At 37.3% G+C, this 17957-nt stretch overlaps 5 protein-coding genes across 8 annotated transcripts; 2 read left to right on the top strand and 3 right to left on the bottom strand.

Moving 5' to 3' along the window:
• Window positions 1-59: 59 nt before the first annotated feature.
• On the top strand, window positions 60-4732 carry LOC135803977 (uncharacterized). Of its 2 annotated transcripts, none has more exons than XM_065317729.1 (12): window positions 60-196; window positions 339-388; window positions 446-620; window positions 674-1121; window positions 1182-1358; window positions 1415-1626; window positions 1685-1908; window positions 1968-2148; window positions 2207-2422; window positions 2476-2988; window positions 3473-3649; window positions 3716-4732. In XM_065317729.1, exons 1-12 carry the CDS (start codon window positions 164-166, stop codon window positions 3899-3901), a joined length of 2592 nt encoding a protein of 863 aa, XP_065173801.1. In that variant the 5' UTR covers window positions 60-163; the 3' UTR covers window positions 3902-4732. The 2 variants fall into 2 exon arrangements, with proteins under 2 accessions (XP_065173801.1, XP_065173802.1); XM_065317730.1 differs by having other exon boundaries at window positions 3700-3959.
• A 3-nt stretch (window positions 4733-4735) lies between these two features.
• On the bottom strand, window positions 4736-8087 carry LOC135803976 (nucleolar protein 14 homolog). The gene is given in 8 exon segments (XM_065317728.1): window positions 4736-4980; window positions 5046-5707; window positions 5779-5915; window positions 5918-7155; window positions 7212-7431; window positions 7434-7688; window positions 7691-7972; window positions 7975-8087. Coding segments are annotated over 8 exon segments (2955 nt in total). The 5' UTR covers window positions 8030-8087; the 3' UTR covers window positions 4736-4874.
• Window positions 8088-8766: 679 nt separating this feature from the next.
• On the bottom strand, window positions 8767-12645 carry LOC135804200 (isoleucine--tRNA ligase, cytoplasmic-like). Its single transcript, XM_065317989.1, has 2 exons — window positions 12381-12645; window positions 8767-12299 (listed from the first exon to the last, which is right to left on the bottom strand). Exons 1-2 carry the CDS (start codon window positions 12518-12520, stop codon window positions 8849-8851), a joined length of 3591 nt encoding a protein of 1196 aa, XP_065174061.1. The 5' UTR covers window positions 12521-12645; the 3' UTR covers window positions 8767-8848.
• A 437-nt stretch (window positions 12646-13082) lies between these two features.
• LOC135789537 (tumor protein p63-regulated gene 1-like protein) lies at window positions 13083-14910 on the bottom strand. 2 transcript variants are annotated; one of them, XM_065299396.1, is made up of 6 exons: window positions 14796-14910; window positions 14397-14736; window positions 14125-14338; window positions 13887-14063; window positions 13715-13807; window positions 13083-13584 (listed from the first exon to the last, which is right to left on the bottom strand). In XM_065299396.1, exons 2-6 carry the CDS (start codon window positions 14611-14613, stop codon window positions 13248-13250), a joined length of 1038 nt encoding a protein of 345 aa, XP_065155468.1. In that variant the 5' UTR covers window positions 14614-14736; window positions 14796-14910; the 3' UTR covers window positions 13083-13247. The 2 variants fall into 2 exon arrangements, with proteins under 2 accessions (XP_065155468.1, XP_065155469.1); XM_065299397.1 differs by lacking the exon at window positions 13715-13807.
• An 869-nt stretch (window positions 14911-15779) lies between these two features.
• LOC135804102 (thyrostimulin alpha-2 subunit-like) lies at window positions 15780-17587 on the top strand. Of its 2 annotated transcripts, none has more exons than XM_065317859.1 (4): window positions 15780-15896; window positions 15981-16090; window positions 16869-17157; window positions 17548-17587. In XM_065317859.1, exons 2-3 carry the CDS (start codon window positions 15982-15984, stop codon window positions 17126-17128), a joined length of 369 nt encoding a protein of 122 aa, XP_065173931.1. In that variant the 5' UTR covers window positions 15780-15896; window position 15981; the 3' UTR covers window positions 17129-17157; window positions 17548-17587. The 2 variants fall into 2 exon arrangements, with proteins under 2 accessions (XP_065173931.1, XP_065173930.1); XM_065317858.1 differs by having other exon boundaries at window positions 17559-17568.
• Window positions 17588-17957: the final 370 nt, after the last annotated feature.

Raw genomic sequence — 17957 nt, 5'->3', positions numbered from 1 at the left:
AATATTTACCAAGTAAAACAATTGAAAACCAGGTGCGAGTGCCATCTACATGTGACACATATTCACGTACACTGTTTGCATGCAGTGTCCGCAGCTGACAAACATTCGTGGGGGGTTGATTGTGTAAAATGCGTGTTGTTCATTAATTGTAAATTGTTAAACAATGGCAGTGCGTACTTTTCTAGGAACCTGGGAGGTAAATAAATCCAATTTATCATTATCCATCCATCACCCATCATAGTTTTGTAGTAAATTTATGTTGCAATCATTTAATCAGCAGCAAGCAGCCAAATGTAAATAAACAAATATGTTATCTCAAGCGTTGCATTGCGTTTTAGGTCACGAAGTTCCAATACGAAAACGAGAGTGACACCAAAGGCCTGGAAGGGTGGGTCGTATTGACAAACATAAATTACAATCTCTAACTGTCAGAATCATGTTGCAGTGTTCGATTCACACTGGATGAGCTTGGAAATGTTGACTGGGTGGTTGGTGCCGAACTCAGCAATGTACCATTGTTTGCTTGTGATACCTATGAAGTATGCACCACTCGGACTTGTGTTGGCATTTATTTACGGCTGCGTTTTGGAGCGTTTGCAGGCCATGTCATTGAATTCTCAGTAAATATTTCAACATTTTAGCTTATTTTGTTGCTAAAAATATGATATTTTAGTGTATGCAGCATAGGGGACTCAGTGACAAGATGGATCAGATAGTGCTATTCTGTAATGGCTGGTGTCAAATGCACTGCAATCGAATTGCGGAAGTAAAACATAACGACGCCGCAGATATTCCTTTCTCATTGTTGCCGGCGCTTGAGGAGGGATATTTTAAAGATGTGACTATTACATCGGCGAATAAGAAACAATTCGAGACACATTCGATTATACTGCAATTGCTGGGCGATAGTATCGATTGGTGCGCGCCGCAATCGCCGCTGCAATGCCTACCTGAGAACGTGCTCGGCACGATATTACATTTTTTGTACTCCGAGTGTCTGCCGAGCTCGATGGACGACACTACTGCCGAACAAGTCATCCAAGCTATCTCAACCTACGAGTGTCTTAATAAGCTTAGCGATTCATGTCGAAATTTTCTTAAGAACAATGCGCTTAAAAAACGTACGTGCACGTTTATTATTGCACGCAATAATTTATTTAAATAAGCCATTTGTATTGCAGAAGTCATCGAGCTCGTCAATGAGATGCACGCGTCTATTAATAGAGTGATAGAGCACTTTGTGAATTTCAATTCGGCGTCGAGTGAAGACCTCGGAAAAGGGCCTAACGGATGGGCGGAAGAAAGTCCTGGTCATTTGTGTTACATTATTAAACAAGCTCTGCGTGATACAGCTGTTGGTAAGTGTTAATATTAAATATTTATTCTTTTAGTCAATTTTATGACTTAATTTTAGTTTGTGCCAAGATGTTGTTACTCTGCGACTTGTTTTGCAAACGAAAAAGCGAGCTAACGCGCGAGGAACGCAATGAAATCATTTTGTACGCGAATTCGCGGGTGCCGATATTGGTAACACAGGTCCTCAAATTTTTCCAAGCGATTAAACGCACATTCAGCGGCATGACACCGGCGCAACGTCAAGAAATCGCCATGTTTCTAGTCCCAGAGGTAAAAAACATTTTAAATTAAATAATATCAACTTCAAATTAAAATATAATTTTTGTAGATCGAATCAATCTTTGATACACTAACAGCTCTAGTTCGCGATACAAACAAAGCGATGGTGAAAGTCCTTGAATTACTGGCACCGCACCAAATCAAGCAGAATAGCGACGCAAGTGAACTCTTGTCCAGGACACTGTGCAATCTGTTGCATAGTAGAGAGATTCTAAAATGTCGTACTCTGCAAGAAATCGTCAGTGGAACACTTGAAGCACTAATGAGCAAAAAGTAATTATTACATTGATGATATTTTGAGTATAAATTAATTAAACTAATTTTATTTATAGGGAAATATTTAACGAAATGACCGAAACACAGAAAATTCGCACCGTGACACGAAACTTTGATCAACTCATCGAGGAGTTGACGTTCTTCCTGATTCAACTGGAAGAATTACCCTCAGCGTTGGACGATAAACTAGAACTGTCCGAGTTTAAATTTTGTTTCAAAGTTGGTACGAGTAAAGTGGTAAGTAAAACATTAAACTAGCTTCGAAAACAAATAAAGATTTGATTTGAATATTTAGGCTGGTATTCTGGAGACTTTGGTAAAACATCGCAAAGTCTTACAAGCATTATTAATGCACGTGTGCGAATTAGTCCAACGTGATACTTTCATGCAAGCACTCCAAAAACTCGACTTATTAGAGGTACCAAGTTCGTCCACAGTCGTCGACGAAGCTAAAGAAGAAAGGAAACGAATTTCAACGCCTAAACATCAACAACAGCAACAATCATACAAGGTTAGGCTTTAAAATGTTCTCGAAAATCTTTAAACTCATCAAATATTTTATAGTTTAACTTGGTAAACACCTTATATGTGCCTCCGACCGCGAAACATAGCAATTTAGCGAAGAGATCTCTGGATCTCTTCAAAACCGGCACAGGCACTGATATGGTTTTCGAAGTCCTTTCACCCAACAATCAAGAAGATGAAACTACGCAAGATGGCGGCAGCGAAGAATCGACTTGCATCAAAGCGCATCGTGTTATCGTCGCAGCGAGATGCGACTGGTTCCGGCGCGCATTACAGTCCGGAATGCGAGAATCCATCGATCGAAAGATTATCATTCATGATACTTCACCATTCCTCTTTAGAGTATTCCTTGAATACTTATACGGAGGGCGAATAGAGGAGTCGCTCGGTTTGTCAACTGAACAATGGTCTGATTTGTTATTACTGAGCGACCGTTACGAAGTTGATTCGTTAAAACAAGTTTGCGAAGGCATATTGCAAGCTAGCATCGACATGGAGTCAGCGTTGTATTACTTAAGCATGGCTGATCAGTTTAATGCACGAATATTACGCGTGAGTGCTTTTAAACTTCAATTTTTTTGTATAAATAATTATTTTGACGTGATAACGTCTTTAAAATCGTTTTACGGGTGACATGTTCAGAAACTGTGTCACGAGGCCTCTCGAGGCCGATCGCAGGTATACCCCCCTCTCGTTATAACGAGAGAGAGACGACCGATCTCCCATCTCATCTCGAGCGCTGCCAGTCATTCCGTGACACTTGTGACGCGGAATCCACACGAGCGGAGGCAGGCATAGCGTTCGAGTGAGTGGACCGATCTTCCGTCTCTCTCACTCTAGCGGCATACAAACGAATGGAGATTTTCTCGTGCGGTTAAGTTTTCGTTGAATGTTTAACAGTAAAACAAAATGTGAAGTGCAAGTGAAGTGTTACAACAATTGCAACAAACAAAACTTCATCACCAATAAGACGTTATCACGTAAACATCTCGATCGTAAACCTACTTTACAAACAACCATTTTTTTGTGATTTCAGAATGCTTGTATCGCATTCATCGCCCAAAATCAAGAACTAACCGAAAGCGAACTATTCTACGAGTTACCAATAGCTCTCCAAGCTGAAATCTTCGACTCTGTATGGTCACATCCTCCGAATAATCGAAAAACATATACGGACACTCCAGACGAAGCGATCGCGGATAATTCCAAAAAGGTATGTTAAGATATTACCGTGAATACATAGAAATTCAACTTAAAGATTAGAATTTTCTGCTTACAGCTACACTCCCGTATCTGTTCAGTCGAAGATCTCCCTAGTCAGGACACCGCGCGCTTGCAGCAATGCATCCTGCAGATGCGCGACATCCTTGGCGACACTGCATCACACGACATCTTGGTGCAAGTTGTCCTCGCCGCGGATTACGACCTCTGCAGAGCCATCAATTATTTCTACGCGCGCGAGTGATGAACCCCAGTGAGATAAATTTCTGTTGCTTTCCAGCGAGTATATCGTGTGATTGTTACACATTTCAAATTGCGCGTGCGTGCCTGACGATGATGCGAGAGCTCTAGCGTGGCAGTATACAAATGCTTTAACAATGTTTTATCAAAAAGGAAAAAACAAATTGCACCGTTGAGATTTTTATAATTCCTGTTAGACGTAAACGCTCTTTCGTTTTTGGATGTCTCTCTGCGTGTTTGTGCATTTATCGGGTATGTATTTCTTAATCCAGCAGTACGGCTAGTCAAACTTTTTTACTTGAATATTTTAATATTTTTGTTTCCGAATCTCAGAACCAGCCTAGTCAAATTATAATCGACACACTTAAACAGTACGAATGTAGCCTGTCATTGTAACGATAAAAACTCGTCTTCGCTATTGTTTGAGAACCAATTATTAAAGTGGCAGTATTACATTTAAATGCTAGTGATCTATTATTTTAGTAAGTTTGTGACGGAAGCGGCAAAACTATGTGGTAATCAAAAATTATTAGTACATTCTCGTAATACACGATTTAAAATGATATGCATAGCATTTTTAAATGTTTCTAACTTTTAAATACATTATAAAAATGATTTTACCTAATGGACGTCATTACCAGCAGCATGAAGAGATACGAATTGAGGTTAGTCGGCGCAGGGCGGTATATGACGTTAGGTAATATTATCAATCACTCGAAATTATATTCGTAGTAACCACAAGACTAATTTACTTGTATTGCAAAACATATTGAGCTATTATATCCATGTTATTGTTATTAAATTATTTATAAAATAAAAGTTCTTTAAACAGGTAGTATCATTTTGGGGTTATGTTATGTATGCACCATCAACATCTGTATTGTCATCGGACTGATTGAACAATCAGTTAATATATGGTTACATAGGAATTTAATTTAATTTACAAAATATTTATTAAATAATAAACAAATATTACCTTATTTCTTCTTGCGTTTATTGCCTCTGTCCATGGCATTAAGCTCGGACTGTTGCATAGCCGCTTCGGAGAAGATGCGTTTAACTTTGTCCCTTCGTTCAGCATCGCTATAAATAAACAAGAAATAATTGAAATACATTCATCCACTATTGTTATTATTATCAAATCGTACCTTTGTAACTTTCTATCCAACTTAACACGCCCCAAATAAGCTTTATCTCTGCGTATTTCACGCATTGCGCCTTTCTTCTCCTTTTTCAGTTTGTATATGAGTTTATCGCGTTCTGCCTTTTCTTTACTTTGTACTTTATGCTTCTTGGCATCATAAACCTTCTCAATACTAGGATCATAGAGACGCAAAGCCTTTGGTTTCACTTTATCCAACTGCAAAAACTCCAACTTTCTGTTGCCTTTGTACTCTTCAATAGTGGTAATAAAATTTCGTATTTCATTAGATAAAATATCATTATAGTATGTTAATGGAATTTGTTGTAAATATTTGTAGCTCTGTTCAAATATTTCATAACAAGATGGTAGGTCTAGTAATTGTGTATAGAAGTCTTTTAAGAGGGAAACTGCCACGTGCAGTGTGTTGTGTTTGAAATCTTCGGTGATTTCAGAGTTTTCATCAGTTTTTAACAAATCAATCACGTTCATTTTCGGTGATTGAACATTTAAAGTTGAATGATCAGTCATAACTAAAAGCGATGATTGCGATTTGAACGGTGGTAAAACTTTTAGGATTTTTACAGTGCTTTTTGGTATCGCCATGTGGATAATCCCATTCAGAAAACAAATTGTTACTGGTAGAAAACGTTTAGATAATTTAGTATACTAAAACAACAAAAAACATCAAATCAAAACCAATTTTCTTTGTAGTTATTGCAAAATGTACAAAAACTCACCTCTAAATGTATGCAAAGAAGGAACAATCCATACGCAATATCACGCTTGGTCTTAACACGTGACCTGAACAACATTTGTTCCATAAACATCACACACGGTGTGACAACATGATGTTGAAAATCAGACGTAGAAAAATACAACCCACCAATTTCAAGTACACCAACACCTCAACGCCTGGATAACTCTTCTTTCCCCTAAACTCACCCTGTTTCTCTTTAATGACTTCAACTAGACTTGTCGCGGCATTTTCAAGATTTAAATCTGCTAAATCATATAAAAATGGCGTCAAATTGAAGAATATTTGGAACATATTTTTCAACTCGACTTCACTCTCAATTTCAGTGCATAAATCGTTAAAATACTGCAATAAATAAACGAATAACATTCCAAGGGCATCTTTGTTGCCTTCTTTAAGACTGGGATGATTGCATTTGATCATTCTTTCAATGATAACGGCATGATGTTCCGGAGATTTACCGTGTAGTTTACCGTAGAGTTTATCGTAATTTTCTGGTAATTTAAAAGTGTAGGGTAATTCATTGCGAGCTATTTCCATTATTTCTTTTCTTCTAATGAGATCTTCTTTTATTTCTTCGGTAGTTTTCGGAGGTATTGGTTTATCTTCAATTGGTTCTTTATTTGTGTTTTTTAATATTCCACTTTTTATTTTAGTAGAAGGAATCGTTGAAGTTTCATCTGAATTGTTAGGTTTTACCTTTTTAGTTAATTGTATTGATGTTGGTTTTGGTTCATTGTCATCTTCTTGGTCTTCTTCAGACTTCTCAAGATCATCCTCTTGCTCTAATGCATTATCTTCAAGTCCCCTCTTCTGCCTGCTCTTGTTCACCATCACTTTCTTCTTCTTTCTCTTCAGTTTCCTGCAATTCAAAATCGCAATCGTTTTCTGTCGGTTCCTGTTCATCATCTTCTTCTCTTTTTCTTCCTCTTGTGATTGCTCCAATTCATCATCTTCTTTTACTTCTTCTTCCTCCTCCACCACTTTTACTTGCTTTTCTTTTAATTGTTCCAACTCATCCTCACTTTCAGAGTCTGATGCTTTTAAATCAGATAAATCATCATCAGTTTCAGCTTCTGATTCGTCTTCTTCATCATCATCTTCATTATCATCATCTGCATTGTCATTATCAGGATCAAAAGCATTACTTTCACCATCAATAGCATCTTCGTCTTTATTGTTGATTTTAATATTTAACAAAACATTCGATTTGCCTTCCTGATTATAAGACAGTGTAACCTCTTCAATTTCTTCGTCATCATACGCAAAATTATCGTCTAAATCGTCCGCGCTTCTATGTTTGGAAGTTTTCGGTTTGTCGAAAACTCCATGCATTCTTTCCAACCTTTCACGCTCTAATCTATAAAAAATATTATTTAAAATTTGTTTTAAAAACTCTTTTAATTATAAACATACTTCTCTAATTTTTCTTTATCTTCTCTGGCTATTTCATCCTCAGTTTTCAACTTGTCTGATGGAGTACCTCTTGCTTCAAACTTCAGCTCTCTCATCACTTTGTCATAATCATCCACTTCTGCCTTGCTGTCAACTTCACTTGACTTCTTATTCTTGTTAACCAATGGAAGCAAATCCTTCCACTCTGAGTCCAACTTTTCAGTCAACTCAACTGTTGCTTCTTTTGCTTCTGCATTTCTGCTTTCCTCTTCTTACTCTCAATAATCAACTGTTCAATTAAATCCTTATGAGACTTGGCACCATCAGCTTTCTTCAACATGCCACCACCAAAATGCACATCTCTCACAAACTTGGAGTCTAACTTTCCACTGTCTTCCTCATCCTCATCCTCAGACTTTGGATCATCAAACTTTTCAATTTCACTCAGTGTTTGCCCTTTGTGTGTGAGCACCTCATCATCAGCAAGATTAAAGATGTTCTTTTATTGTGCTGCTTAACTCTCATAGCTGTATACCTTGCCATGCTTTTATCTTCAGCAGATAAACCTGAATCTCTTTCACCTATTCTCTTGTCATGAAATGTATTGCTTTTATTTAGCATTTTGTACTCTGGTAGCAATGTATGTTTGCGTTTTGCCAGAGCTTTAGCACGAGCAACTCCTGGTAAACCGCGATCATTTTTAAGTTTTCTTCCAAGCACTTTGATTTTCTCATTATTAATGTGAACCTCAAACGGATTTAATACTTTTTGCGAGCGGTTTCTTTCTTGGAGGAGATTTTGTCTGCGCCACTGCGCTTCTTATTCTTAACTTTAACCATTATCACTTTATTTAAACAACACAGAACTTAACTCATGAGAAATTCACAACTTACAAACTTTAAGAAACATGCATGACAGGCATGCTTGATTTGTAGGGTTATGTTTAAAAACAACGTGAGACAACTGACATACAGGACAGGTTGGTGAATACGCTGCGCGTCGATTGGCCGCAACAAAGCAAACGAATCTTTAGCAATTGAAAACATTTTGTAGAGAACGCCCCGTATCCCTTGAACTAATGTACTTCTTTTGAGTTTCTCCCAGTTATACTGTAGTTTAACAGACTCTTTATACTATGTATATATTTTAATGTCCTAAACACCCAAAGAATGACTTAAAATGTCCATTAATATCAGAATTTTTCGAAAAATTTGCAATTATTAAGTGGAAAACGCTCTGTATCTCGTGAATTGTTTTAAGTTTCACATCTTCATAATGTAGCTTACGAATAAGTTTTAATTATATATTTACTTCATATTTGAAATATTTATTTATTTATAATTTTTCGTGAATATTGATTTACAATTTATATTTGGAGTTGACATGTTTCGCCCAGAGGGCATCTTCATAAACATTTATGAAGAGTTTATGAAGAGTTTATGAAGATGCCCTCTGGGCGAAACATGTCAACTCCAAATATAAATTGTAAATCCAATATTCACGAAAAATTATAAATAAATAAATATTTCAAATATAAAAATGGATTACATATTCGCCAAAGAAAGTAATAAATATATTTACTTCAATTGAAAATGTATTCATCATAATACTCATCAAGAAAACAACTTATCCTAAATAACTGAAACAAAATGACAATTTCACGCTTTAACATTCGTTGGGCATCCCGCCGGGTTCTCCAAAACCAAAACTCTACCATTTACATTTTTAACTTTACAGAAAGGCTCTGAGCTAGTAGATCTGGTCTCTAAACTCTCATTTCTCGTTACATAAATAGTGCTTCCACTTGCATTAGCAAACGCATCCTTAGTGACGACTTTACCTTTGTTGTCAAATAAATTAAAATTGCAAGGTATACCAAACAAGCATCCAACTTCATGTGCAAAATCATCAAAACTCAACTTCTGTTTTCTCGAATTTTGCAACAAAACCAGCCCTTTGGTACCTCTCCTACCAAATCTCGGCTCAATTCCAACCAACTCAACATTAACCCATGGACAGCTAGGCACAACACAATTAGAAATCTTTGTTAGTTGCACCGTCAAGGTGCTGTCCTTCAATTTCTGCGTTTCCTCCATGATTAACGAGTCTTGAGATGTTCTATCCTTTTGTAATTTGAAAGGCGCTCTGATAGCTTCTTCAATATACGTTGAAAACTCCTTAGCAACCCGTGCCAAGTCACCATTCGTGCTATAAAACACCGTAATTTCATCAGTGGGTACAAGTTGCGCCTTCTTCCTAAGTTTCTGCACACGATTAATTATCTCCCTGGCAGTACCCTCATCCTGCATAGACTGATCCGGTGTCACGTTCAGCAACACCAAAACATCATTGTCACTATGCACCTCATACTTCGATGAAGTCACATCGTCAGATTTAAAGATCAATCGGACTTCCTCGATGCCAATCTTATGTCCACAGATCATTTTGTGACCATCCTGCACCATCTGATTAATCTCACCATCACCCAAAGCTTTAATAGCAGCGGTAACTGCTTTAAAGTCATTCTTTAGCCTCAATCCAAGCGTTTTATGATCTGGTTCAGCTCTTAAAGTAACACCGTACTTACTCTTGTCTGTTGTGGTTGTCATTGACCTAACATTCAACTCACCAAGTATATAAGGCTCCAAAGATACAACATCATCGATATACTTAGAATCTTGATGAATAACAACCACATCCGGTAGCGGGTACTTAATAGGGATAGTTTTCCTATCGCGGATTACTCTGCCCAATTCAATGACGCTCTGCATCCTACTTACAGCTCGTTCAATATCAAGATTGATCAATGTTTCATTGGGAGTTGGTAGCATAAGGTAATGAACACTGTCGGCTTCCTCATCGGTCAATTTCTTCAAGTATTGGAACATATTGTCAGCCAAGAAAGGCGCAAACGGCGCCATCATCTTAACAATATTCAACAATACATTGAAGAGAGTGAACAAAGCCTGGCGACAGTCTTCAAGGCCACCTTCACCCTTTAGACGCTTGCGATTCATGCGTACGTACCAATTAGTCAAATAATCGATGTATTTCGTAAGTCGGGGCACAACAGTGTATAAATGATACAGCGCCATTTCCTTCCTGACATAATCAAGCAATGATTGCGTGAATGACAAGATCCATCTATCCATTATATTAGTACTCTTCATGTCAACTTCCGAATACTTGAATGGAACCTTATTATCCACCACATAAGACTCTACATTCTGCAAAAGGAATCTGAATGCATTGTACCAAGGAAGGAAGACATCTTTCACGATATCACGAACACCTTCCTCTTTAAATCTTAGATTTTCCGCGCGTACAACCGGTGAATTTATCAAATACAATCTGAGCGCATCAGCACCGTATTTCCTAACAACTTCCAGCGGATCCGGATAGTTTTTCTTACGTTTGGACATCTTTTGTCCATCACTAGCCAAAACCAAGCCATTTACAATCAAATTCTTAAACGGTGCCTTACCAAACAAGCATTGGGAAACCACTAACAAAGTATAGAACCATCCTCTGGTCTGATCAATACCTTCAGCAATGAAATTCGCTGGGAAAGCCTCCTCAAACTCCTTCACATTCTCGAATGGGTAATGCATTTGTGCATATGGCATCGAACCAGACTCAAACCAACAGTCAAACACCTCAGGGACACGTCTTAATGGAGGATTACCCGGGATACGAGATGGAATTTCTATGTGATCAACGCTCTCGCGATGAATATCCGTGATTTTCAATCCGGTGAGCTCTTCCAGCTCAGCAATGCTTCCAATACAACGCATTTCATCCCCGGAAGGAGACATCCAGATAGGAATAGGTGTACCCCAGTAACGATTACGTGAAACAGCCCAATCACGCGCCTCTTTCAACCAGTTACCGAAACGTTTATCTTTTACAAAGTCAGGTACCCAATATGTTGATGAGTTTGACTTTAGAAGTTCCTCAGACATGTGTTCAACGCGTACAAACCAGGAAGGCACTGCTCTGTAGATCAATGGAGTATCTGAACGCCAACAGAAGGGATAACTATGTTTCACTTGACTGTGATGAAACAATCTTCCATTTGCTTTTAAATACGCGATGATGTGCTTATCAGCATCCTTGATATACTGCCCTTGGTAATCAGTAACGGCAGATGTGAATCTCCCACTCGCATCAACAGGGCAGATCGGGTCCTGATCACGAGTGATAACACCATTTGCAAGACAAACGCGGTAATCGTCTTCACCGAAATATGGTGCTTGATGTACCACACCAGTACCACTCTCCTGGGTGACATAATCATCCAATAAGACTTTATACGCACCTTGTTTCTTCATTTGATCAGCAAAGTAATTAAAAATCGGCACGTACTCCAAACCTTTCAGTTTAGCACCTGGGAAGGTTTCTTTTACTTCATAATCGCCTTCTTGGAACACAGCTTCAAGACGTGCTTCCATAACGATGTAAAATTCTCCTGTGGATGTCTGCTTTACCCTGACATATTTATGTGCTGGATGTACACATGCTGCTAAATTTGATGGTAGTGTCCATGGTGTTGTAGTCCAAACAAGCAGAGAAGCTTTATCTTTATCTCCAATGATGGGTAACTTGACTGTTACAGCTGGATCAATTACATCTTTGTAATTTTGGCCAGATTCAAAGTTTGACAGTGGTGTATTGCAAGCAGTGGAGTAAGGCATCACTTTATTGCCTTGATAGACAAGTCCTTTGTTGTACATCTGAGTGAATACCCACCAGATGGTCTCCATGAACCATGGGTATAGGGTTTTGTAGTCATTTTTGAAATCAATCCATCTGCCAATTCTGGTCATGATGCTCTCCCATTCATTGACATATCTTGTGACAATCTTTCTGCATTCTGCATTGTAATTGCCAATGCCCATCTTGGCAACATCTTCAGGGCCTTTGATTCCCAGGGCATTGTCAATTTCAAATTCAACTGGTAGACCATGAGTATCCCAACCAAAACGACGTTCTACGTGGAATCCTTGTTGATGTGCATAACGAGTTACAACGTCTTTGATTGTTCCTGCTAGGATGTGACCATAATGCGGAAGGCCGGTCGCGAATGGAGGACCATCGTAAAATGAATATCTGAATATTGATTTTAAATATTTTAGTGTTAAATCTAATTAAATATGCTTACTTTTATAGATAGATTATATTTTAACGTACCTGGGTTTATTTTTCGACTGTTTTAAGCAAGTTCTAAACACGTCTAATTCCTTCCATAAGGTTAGGATCTTCTCTTCCTCTTGAGGAAAGTCGATTGACTCAGGCACGCGAGGAATGTCCTGCACTCTTTGGTTTTCCATCGTGAATGATGAAATATTTCACCTGAACGATTCAAATACTCCGAGTTATTTCAACTTATCGCGTAATTACTGAAATAAATCGGTAGAATTACATCAGCTGCACAACGTGCCGCTGACAACTCAAATACACATTGCTCTATTGTAGCGACATCTACATGAACTAATTTCTAAGGTAGACACGAAAGCAATTTGAATTAAAAACAATTTTTGGGAGTTATTATCACAGCTAACTTCTTTAACTTTCTGATCAATGTAAACAGAGGAAAGAGAAGAGGACTTAGATATGTGCGAATGGACTATTGAACGACTTTGGCACGTTTGAGGACTGTGATTGCCAAGGGTTGCCCTTTGAGTGGACAACCCGCAAAAAGTGGTGGGGTTAAGTGGCTACGTGCATAATTGCGCGAAAGAGGGCAAGTTGTGCATATCTGTGAAGTTGGCGGAACAAAATAAAGAAAAGAAGCAAACGTGCTTTTATTATTGATGATTCCTTTTGTCTTCACGAAATAACAGGTTTGGAGGTCTATTCTACACCAGATATTTAGTATATTATATCCAATACTTTAATAGTTGCAAGATTTATATTTCATATACTCTATCCCTAAAGAAATGTATAGTTATAGTCACAACAAAATCGACTATGAATATTAAATACTTAAAATCACAACAAGACTTAGATAAGTTGCCAGATAGATATATAAATTAAATGCGCTCCAGGCAAGAATATTCAGAAACTAAATTTACCCCTAACTTTAAAGAAACCAAGCGTGTTGCGATTATGTATGAGCGAACTTAACCCGACGTAATTCTGCAACACGATTGATTTATGATGAATGGTAACATTGTCGTAGTTCTCTCGTCCTATGATCAAACGTAATTTATCCAGGAATTCGTCGAAACTGAACATCAGGCGGTCGTCATCGTTGCATTCGGTGTGATAGTACAAAGGATGAGAAGTGAGAGTGAAAATCGGCGCGTCGTCGTTGAACGGGTTCCATTTTACAGCGAATTTCAATGGTTCACCGCGGTTCCACATTAGGCGTACACCTCTTGCATTCCGATCCCTAAATTTTAAATAAAATATTATTCGTGATATCAAAAGGAAAAGAAACAGAAAAAAAAAACACGAAAATCAAATGTAAAAACTTAAATATAAAAAAAACAAAATTGTTTTATGTTTTGGTAGTGTCAAACCTTGGCTTGAAAGCTTCATAAGGATTAATATGCGTTTGCGTCCAACAACTATGAACCATGTTGGTCAATCCATCAGCAAAGCCACTTAAGCGACTTTTTGCGTGCACAAATCACAAAATCATTCAAATTTTACATTTTTTCCCTCAAAAATCAAATAAATCTTAATACTTACGGCACTAATGAGCCAGGTGGATAAACCAAATCTCCAATCACAACATTATCCAAGTTTTTAAGGAAAATTCGACGATATTCAAGTATTTTCAACGCAATAAAATCATACTTCACACTGATTACACAGTTTGTCATCAGTAGAATCAATCTTTCCTTGTCTGAATCCCATAGGTTAATCCTATAAGTTAATAAATACATAAATTATAAGTCATAAATAATTTTTTGTAATTTTTCTTTACTCTGTTAATAAATATTTGCCAACTAAAGCACCATCCACTTCTGAGATGATGTCTGAGATGCAATCTCCAACAGCCTTGTCAATAATCCCATCACGATAAGTAAAATAATTTGTTGCAGTCTCAGCTTGCAGGGCAATTGCTGAATGGTTCACAGTTTTGATGCCATTGAGAGAGTTTTTGGTACCTGTTGATATTCTCCTAACCAAAGGAGTGACTAAAAAATACAAAATAATAAACTGATACAACTTCTGCAGTGCTTGTTGATGTATTACTCTTTTCAGTAATATTAGTAAGTAAGGTTTTTGGTGGTGATTCCACTGTTGAATCATCATTCACATTGCTGCCTAGAATTTTATCATCAACTGAAGAAGTCTCACTGCCATTACTTGGAGATGTTTTCCCTAAATCCTCACTCTTGGACACATCACGTGTGATTTGCAGCGTGCCTTTGAATTCATCCGGAATGTCATCTTCTAGTTCATCCATCATTTTGTTTGTGTGTTAATTTAGTTGACAAATAAAAAATGATGTTTTAGTGAAGTTGATAATTTGAAGTGCTTGTGGGAAAGCTACAGGTTGACTTTGATTTTGTCACAGTGTGGAAACTGTCACCTGAAATAAATTGTGTCCTATATGAATACAGTATGCAATTATCGGTTTGATAAACCTACCTGCATCAAGTCAACATTTATTTCGTAGAAATTATCGGTGAAACAAGTACATTGTGTACCTGTGGTGGCTGTGTTAATTATTTCAGTCTTATTATGCCACCAGTTGCTCCGTGGATTGTATGTTGGGTTGCATATCTTAAACTAACAAATTTATAAAATTAAATTTTACTTTTTGTTAAATTTGCAATAAATAACTATTATTAGTAGCATATTTTATAAATAAAGTATTTTTTATTTATTATTCAATAGTTCTTAAGTGATTTTTATCATTTTACTTTGGTTTCTTTATTTTTTTCTTAAAGATTCGCTGAATTTGCAAATTATCAATGATAAAACATAATTAAATGATTAAATTTCTTTATAACCGCCACACTAATAACTTAAACAAGTATCAAAGACTAGAATTGAATACTTAAAATAGTTTTTGATAAATTAGTACTGAAACATGTTTGCGAATTAAATTTAATAATAATTTAATTAGGTAAGTTGTGTTTACATCACGCAGGTATTTTCATAAAAGCGTAAATTCCCTGAACTTACATTTAATACAGTGTAGGCGTGCTCTATTAATATTCGAGTGCATAATCTATTAATGACCGCAAAAAGCGCGCATTGAAGCCGCTACAAAACACGCGCCACAAAATAGCAAAATGTAAAACGGCATCACTTCCGCGCATTGAAAATTCACTGGAAATGCATAACGCGTCTGACGCCAAACAGACTTAAGAGATTATGAAGCTGAGAGTCTCTTGAAGCGTGTAAATGCATAAACAGCCCGCCGCTGAAACAAAGTAAGCGATATGTAATTCTTCCGATGCGAATACCAACCGCGCGTGTCACGGCCCGCTGACGTCGGTGATAGATTCGCAATGCGATTACGATGGCAGTCGTGGTGCGCAGATTTTTCGGCGGGCGGCGAATGACGCTCACGCTGCGGGGGTGGTTCGCGCGCCATTGGCGAACGCCGGCGGCGGTCGCCGAAGACGCCCCGCGGAGATTCAAAGAGCAGCGAGCGCCGCACGCACGCACATAGTGCAATCGCAGCGAAGGACGACGGCAGGTGATCGGCGAGCGCAAAACGGCGCGTTCTGATATTCTCAGGTGCGAAAACTTCTAAAAACCCACAAACACTCAGAAAAACTTGATAAAAATCTCAATAACTCTCAATAAATTTAATATTTTCAGAATGCTGACTTGGTGGTTTCTCATCGCAGCCATCTCGCTCTCCAACGCCTTTCTGTCTACGTCCGTAAACGCCCGCGACACATGGCAGAAGCCAGGATGTCATAAAGTCGGTGAGTGATCAAATTAATCAGCATTCACTTAATTATTATGTTTGGTTAGTATCACGTGTGCGAAATTCCAAACTCCATTAATGTGCGTCAATCAATGTGTGGTTAATGTGTCAAATTTTATTACATTTAACTACATTGCGATAATAATTTAACGAGCGAATAAGTTACGAGCGGGACATTTGCATGGATTCGCACATTCCGGATTTATCCGCGCATAGTTGGTGACGATTATCTGTTAGACGGACTTTGAGGAAATTACTTTTCACTCATTCTAACATTCGACATGTTAGTAGCATGCAGAATCAATATCCGTGGATGTCATTGTGTCAAAACACATTGATAGATACTGTTTGATTGGATAACTTAGTTTTAAAACTTTTTAGGCAGGAAAAAGCGTTATTTAGTTAATAATATTGAAATTAGTCATAATTTTAATATAATTTAGGTTTTTAACGCAAATTTTAGTTTATGTGTTTGTTTGTGACGCTTTTACTCAAAAACCACTGAAAATATTTTAATAATATTTGGTGTAGAGATATTATTGACTGTGGAGAAGTATATAGGCAACTTTTATGCAGAATTTTAACTTTTAAGTCTAAAATTAAGGTTTAAAGTTAATATTGACATTTAATCATAAATATAGTTAAATATTTTGAACACAGATGGCGCTAAAATGTGATATTCGATGTTTTTCTTGTTTTTCAATTAAAATTCCGAATTTTATTAACAAATTCAACACATAATACACTTAGGAAACATTTATTTACTATTTCTCTAGGCCACACAAGAAAAATTAGCATCCCGGATTGTGTCGAGTTCCACATGACGACGAACGCATGCCGCGGTTATTGCGAAAGCTGGGCGGTGCCATCAGGGCCGAAGGCAAGCCCCACGCAGCCGGTGACTTCCGTGGGACAATGCTGCAACATTATGGATACGGAGCCGGTGGAGGCACGCGTGCTCTGCGTGGATGGCGTCCGAACTCTGACGTTCAAGAGCGCCACCAGCTGCTCCTGCTATCACTGCAAGAAGGATTAAACTACGCATGCCATCAATTGACACTCGAGGTACTTAACTTTATCAACAGGTATCAATTGGCTATCGTACCCTTTTCTGTTTTCCAAAAAATACGACAAAATTTAATTTCATTTAATTTTGAACGCCGCTGGGAACTTTTAATTACACTTTCCGCATTATAAGCTTTCAGTCTGTCGCAAACAAGTAAAACTTTAACCTTTAATATTCGCGGAATGCGTGATTTTCAAATTGGGCCAGGCGGTAATCTCTAAAGTGGAATTTTATCGAAAGTTTTATTTGCGTTTATTGAATCATCGTAATGCGATTTGGGTTTAGAAACACACAGAAATAATCCGGTGTCAAATTAGTTTTATTTAAAGTTTAACATAACCAAACTTTATTTTAACTTCAAATTAAATAACTTAACCTCTAAATATTAGTATTGTTGCAGGAAATTCCCCAGGACAAAACTAACAAAGAAAACCATATCACATATTTATTTTAACACAAAAAAAAAAAAAACATTCAAAACCTAATCTAAAATATTCTTTAGAAAAAATTAGCTATATGATTGTCAGTTGCAAGAAAAATGAAAAAATTAAATGAAAAAATGTATATAATATAATTATCGATTAAGTGATGTGTAATTAAGTATGTAAATATAATTATACTGACTGATGCTGACTGAAGAAACAAACACGTCTATGAGAAAACACAAATATCTACGTCTCTTTACGAAATATTAGGAGTACTACTCCAGATTCAGAGTCTATTCTATATCTGCACATTGTGAAGAAAAATGCTATATTCTTACTGTTCATGTAGTACACTTCATTTAAATAAATAATTA

The sequence above is a fragment of the Atheta coriaria genome, unplaced genomic scaffold, assembly GCF_025399875.1.
Source record: "Atheta coriaria isolate IRGN ID8LTWV9N9 unplaced genomic scaffold, Caltech_Dcor_3.1 hic_scaffold_3_pilon, whole genome shotgun sequence".
Classification (NCBI taxonomy): domain Eukaryota; kingdom Metazoa; phylum Arthropoda; class Insecta; order Coleoptera; family Staphylinidae; genus Dalotia; species Dalotia coriaria.
Note: the sequence above shows the minus strand (reverse complement) of the source record. Positions and strands in the feature narration are given on the sequence as shown.

Bases quoted from the DNA above. Each gene is read 5' to 3' on its own strand.
- LOC135803977 (XM_065317729.1), top strand. From the start codon at position 164: ATGGCAGTGCGTACTTTTCTAGGAACCTGGGAG. The intron at 389-445 runs GTGGGTCGTATT...ATCATGTTGCAG, and splicing joins GACACCAAAGGCCTGGAAGG to TGTTCGATTCACACTGGATG. The intron at 621-673 runs GTAAATATTTCA...ATGATATTTTAG, and splicing joins GCCATGTCATTGAATTCTCA to TGTATGCAGCATAGGGGACT.
- LOC135804200 (XM_065317989.1), bottom strand. From the start codon at position 12,520: ATGGAAAACCAAAGAGTGCAGGACATTCCTCGCGTGCCTGAGTCAATC. The intron at 12,300-12,380 runs GTACGTTAAAAT...ATCAATATTCAG, and splicing joins CAGTCGAAAAATAAACCCAG to ATATTCATTTTACGATGGTC.
- LOC135789537 (XM_065299396.1), bottom strand. From the start codon at position 14,613: ATGATGGATGAACTAGAAGATGACATTCCGGATGAATTCAAAGGCACG. The intron at 13,808-13,886 runs GTAAGTATTAAG...GCACGCAAAAAG, and splicing joins CCACCTGGCTCATTAGTGCC to TCGCTTAAGTGGCTTTGCTG. The intron at 13,585-13,714 runs GTTTGACACTAC...TTTAAAATTTAG, and splicing joins TATGAAGCTTTCAAGCCAAG to GGATCGGAATGCAAGAGGTG.
- LOC135804102 (XM_065317859.1), top strand. From the start codon at position 15,982: ATGCTGACTTGGTGGTTTCTCATCGCAGCCATCTCGCTCTCCAACGCC. The intron at 16,091-16,868 runs GTGAGTGATCAA...CTATTTCTCTAG, and splicing joins GCCAGGATGTCATAAAGTCG to GCCACACAAGAAAAATTAGC.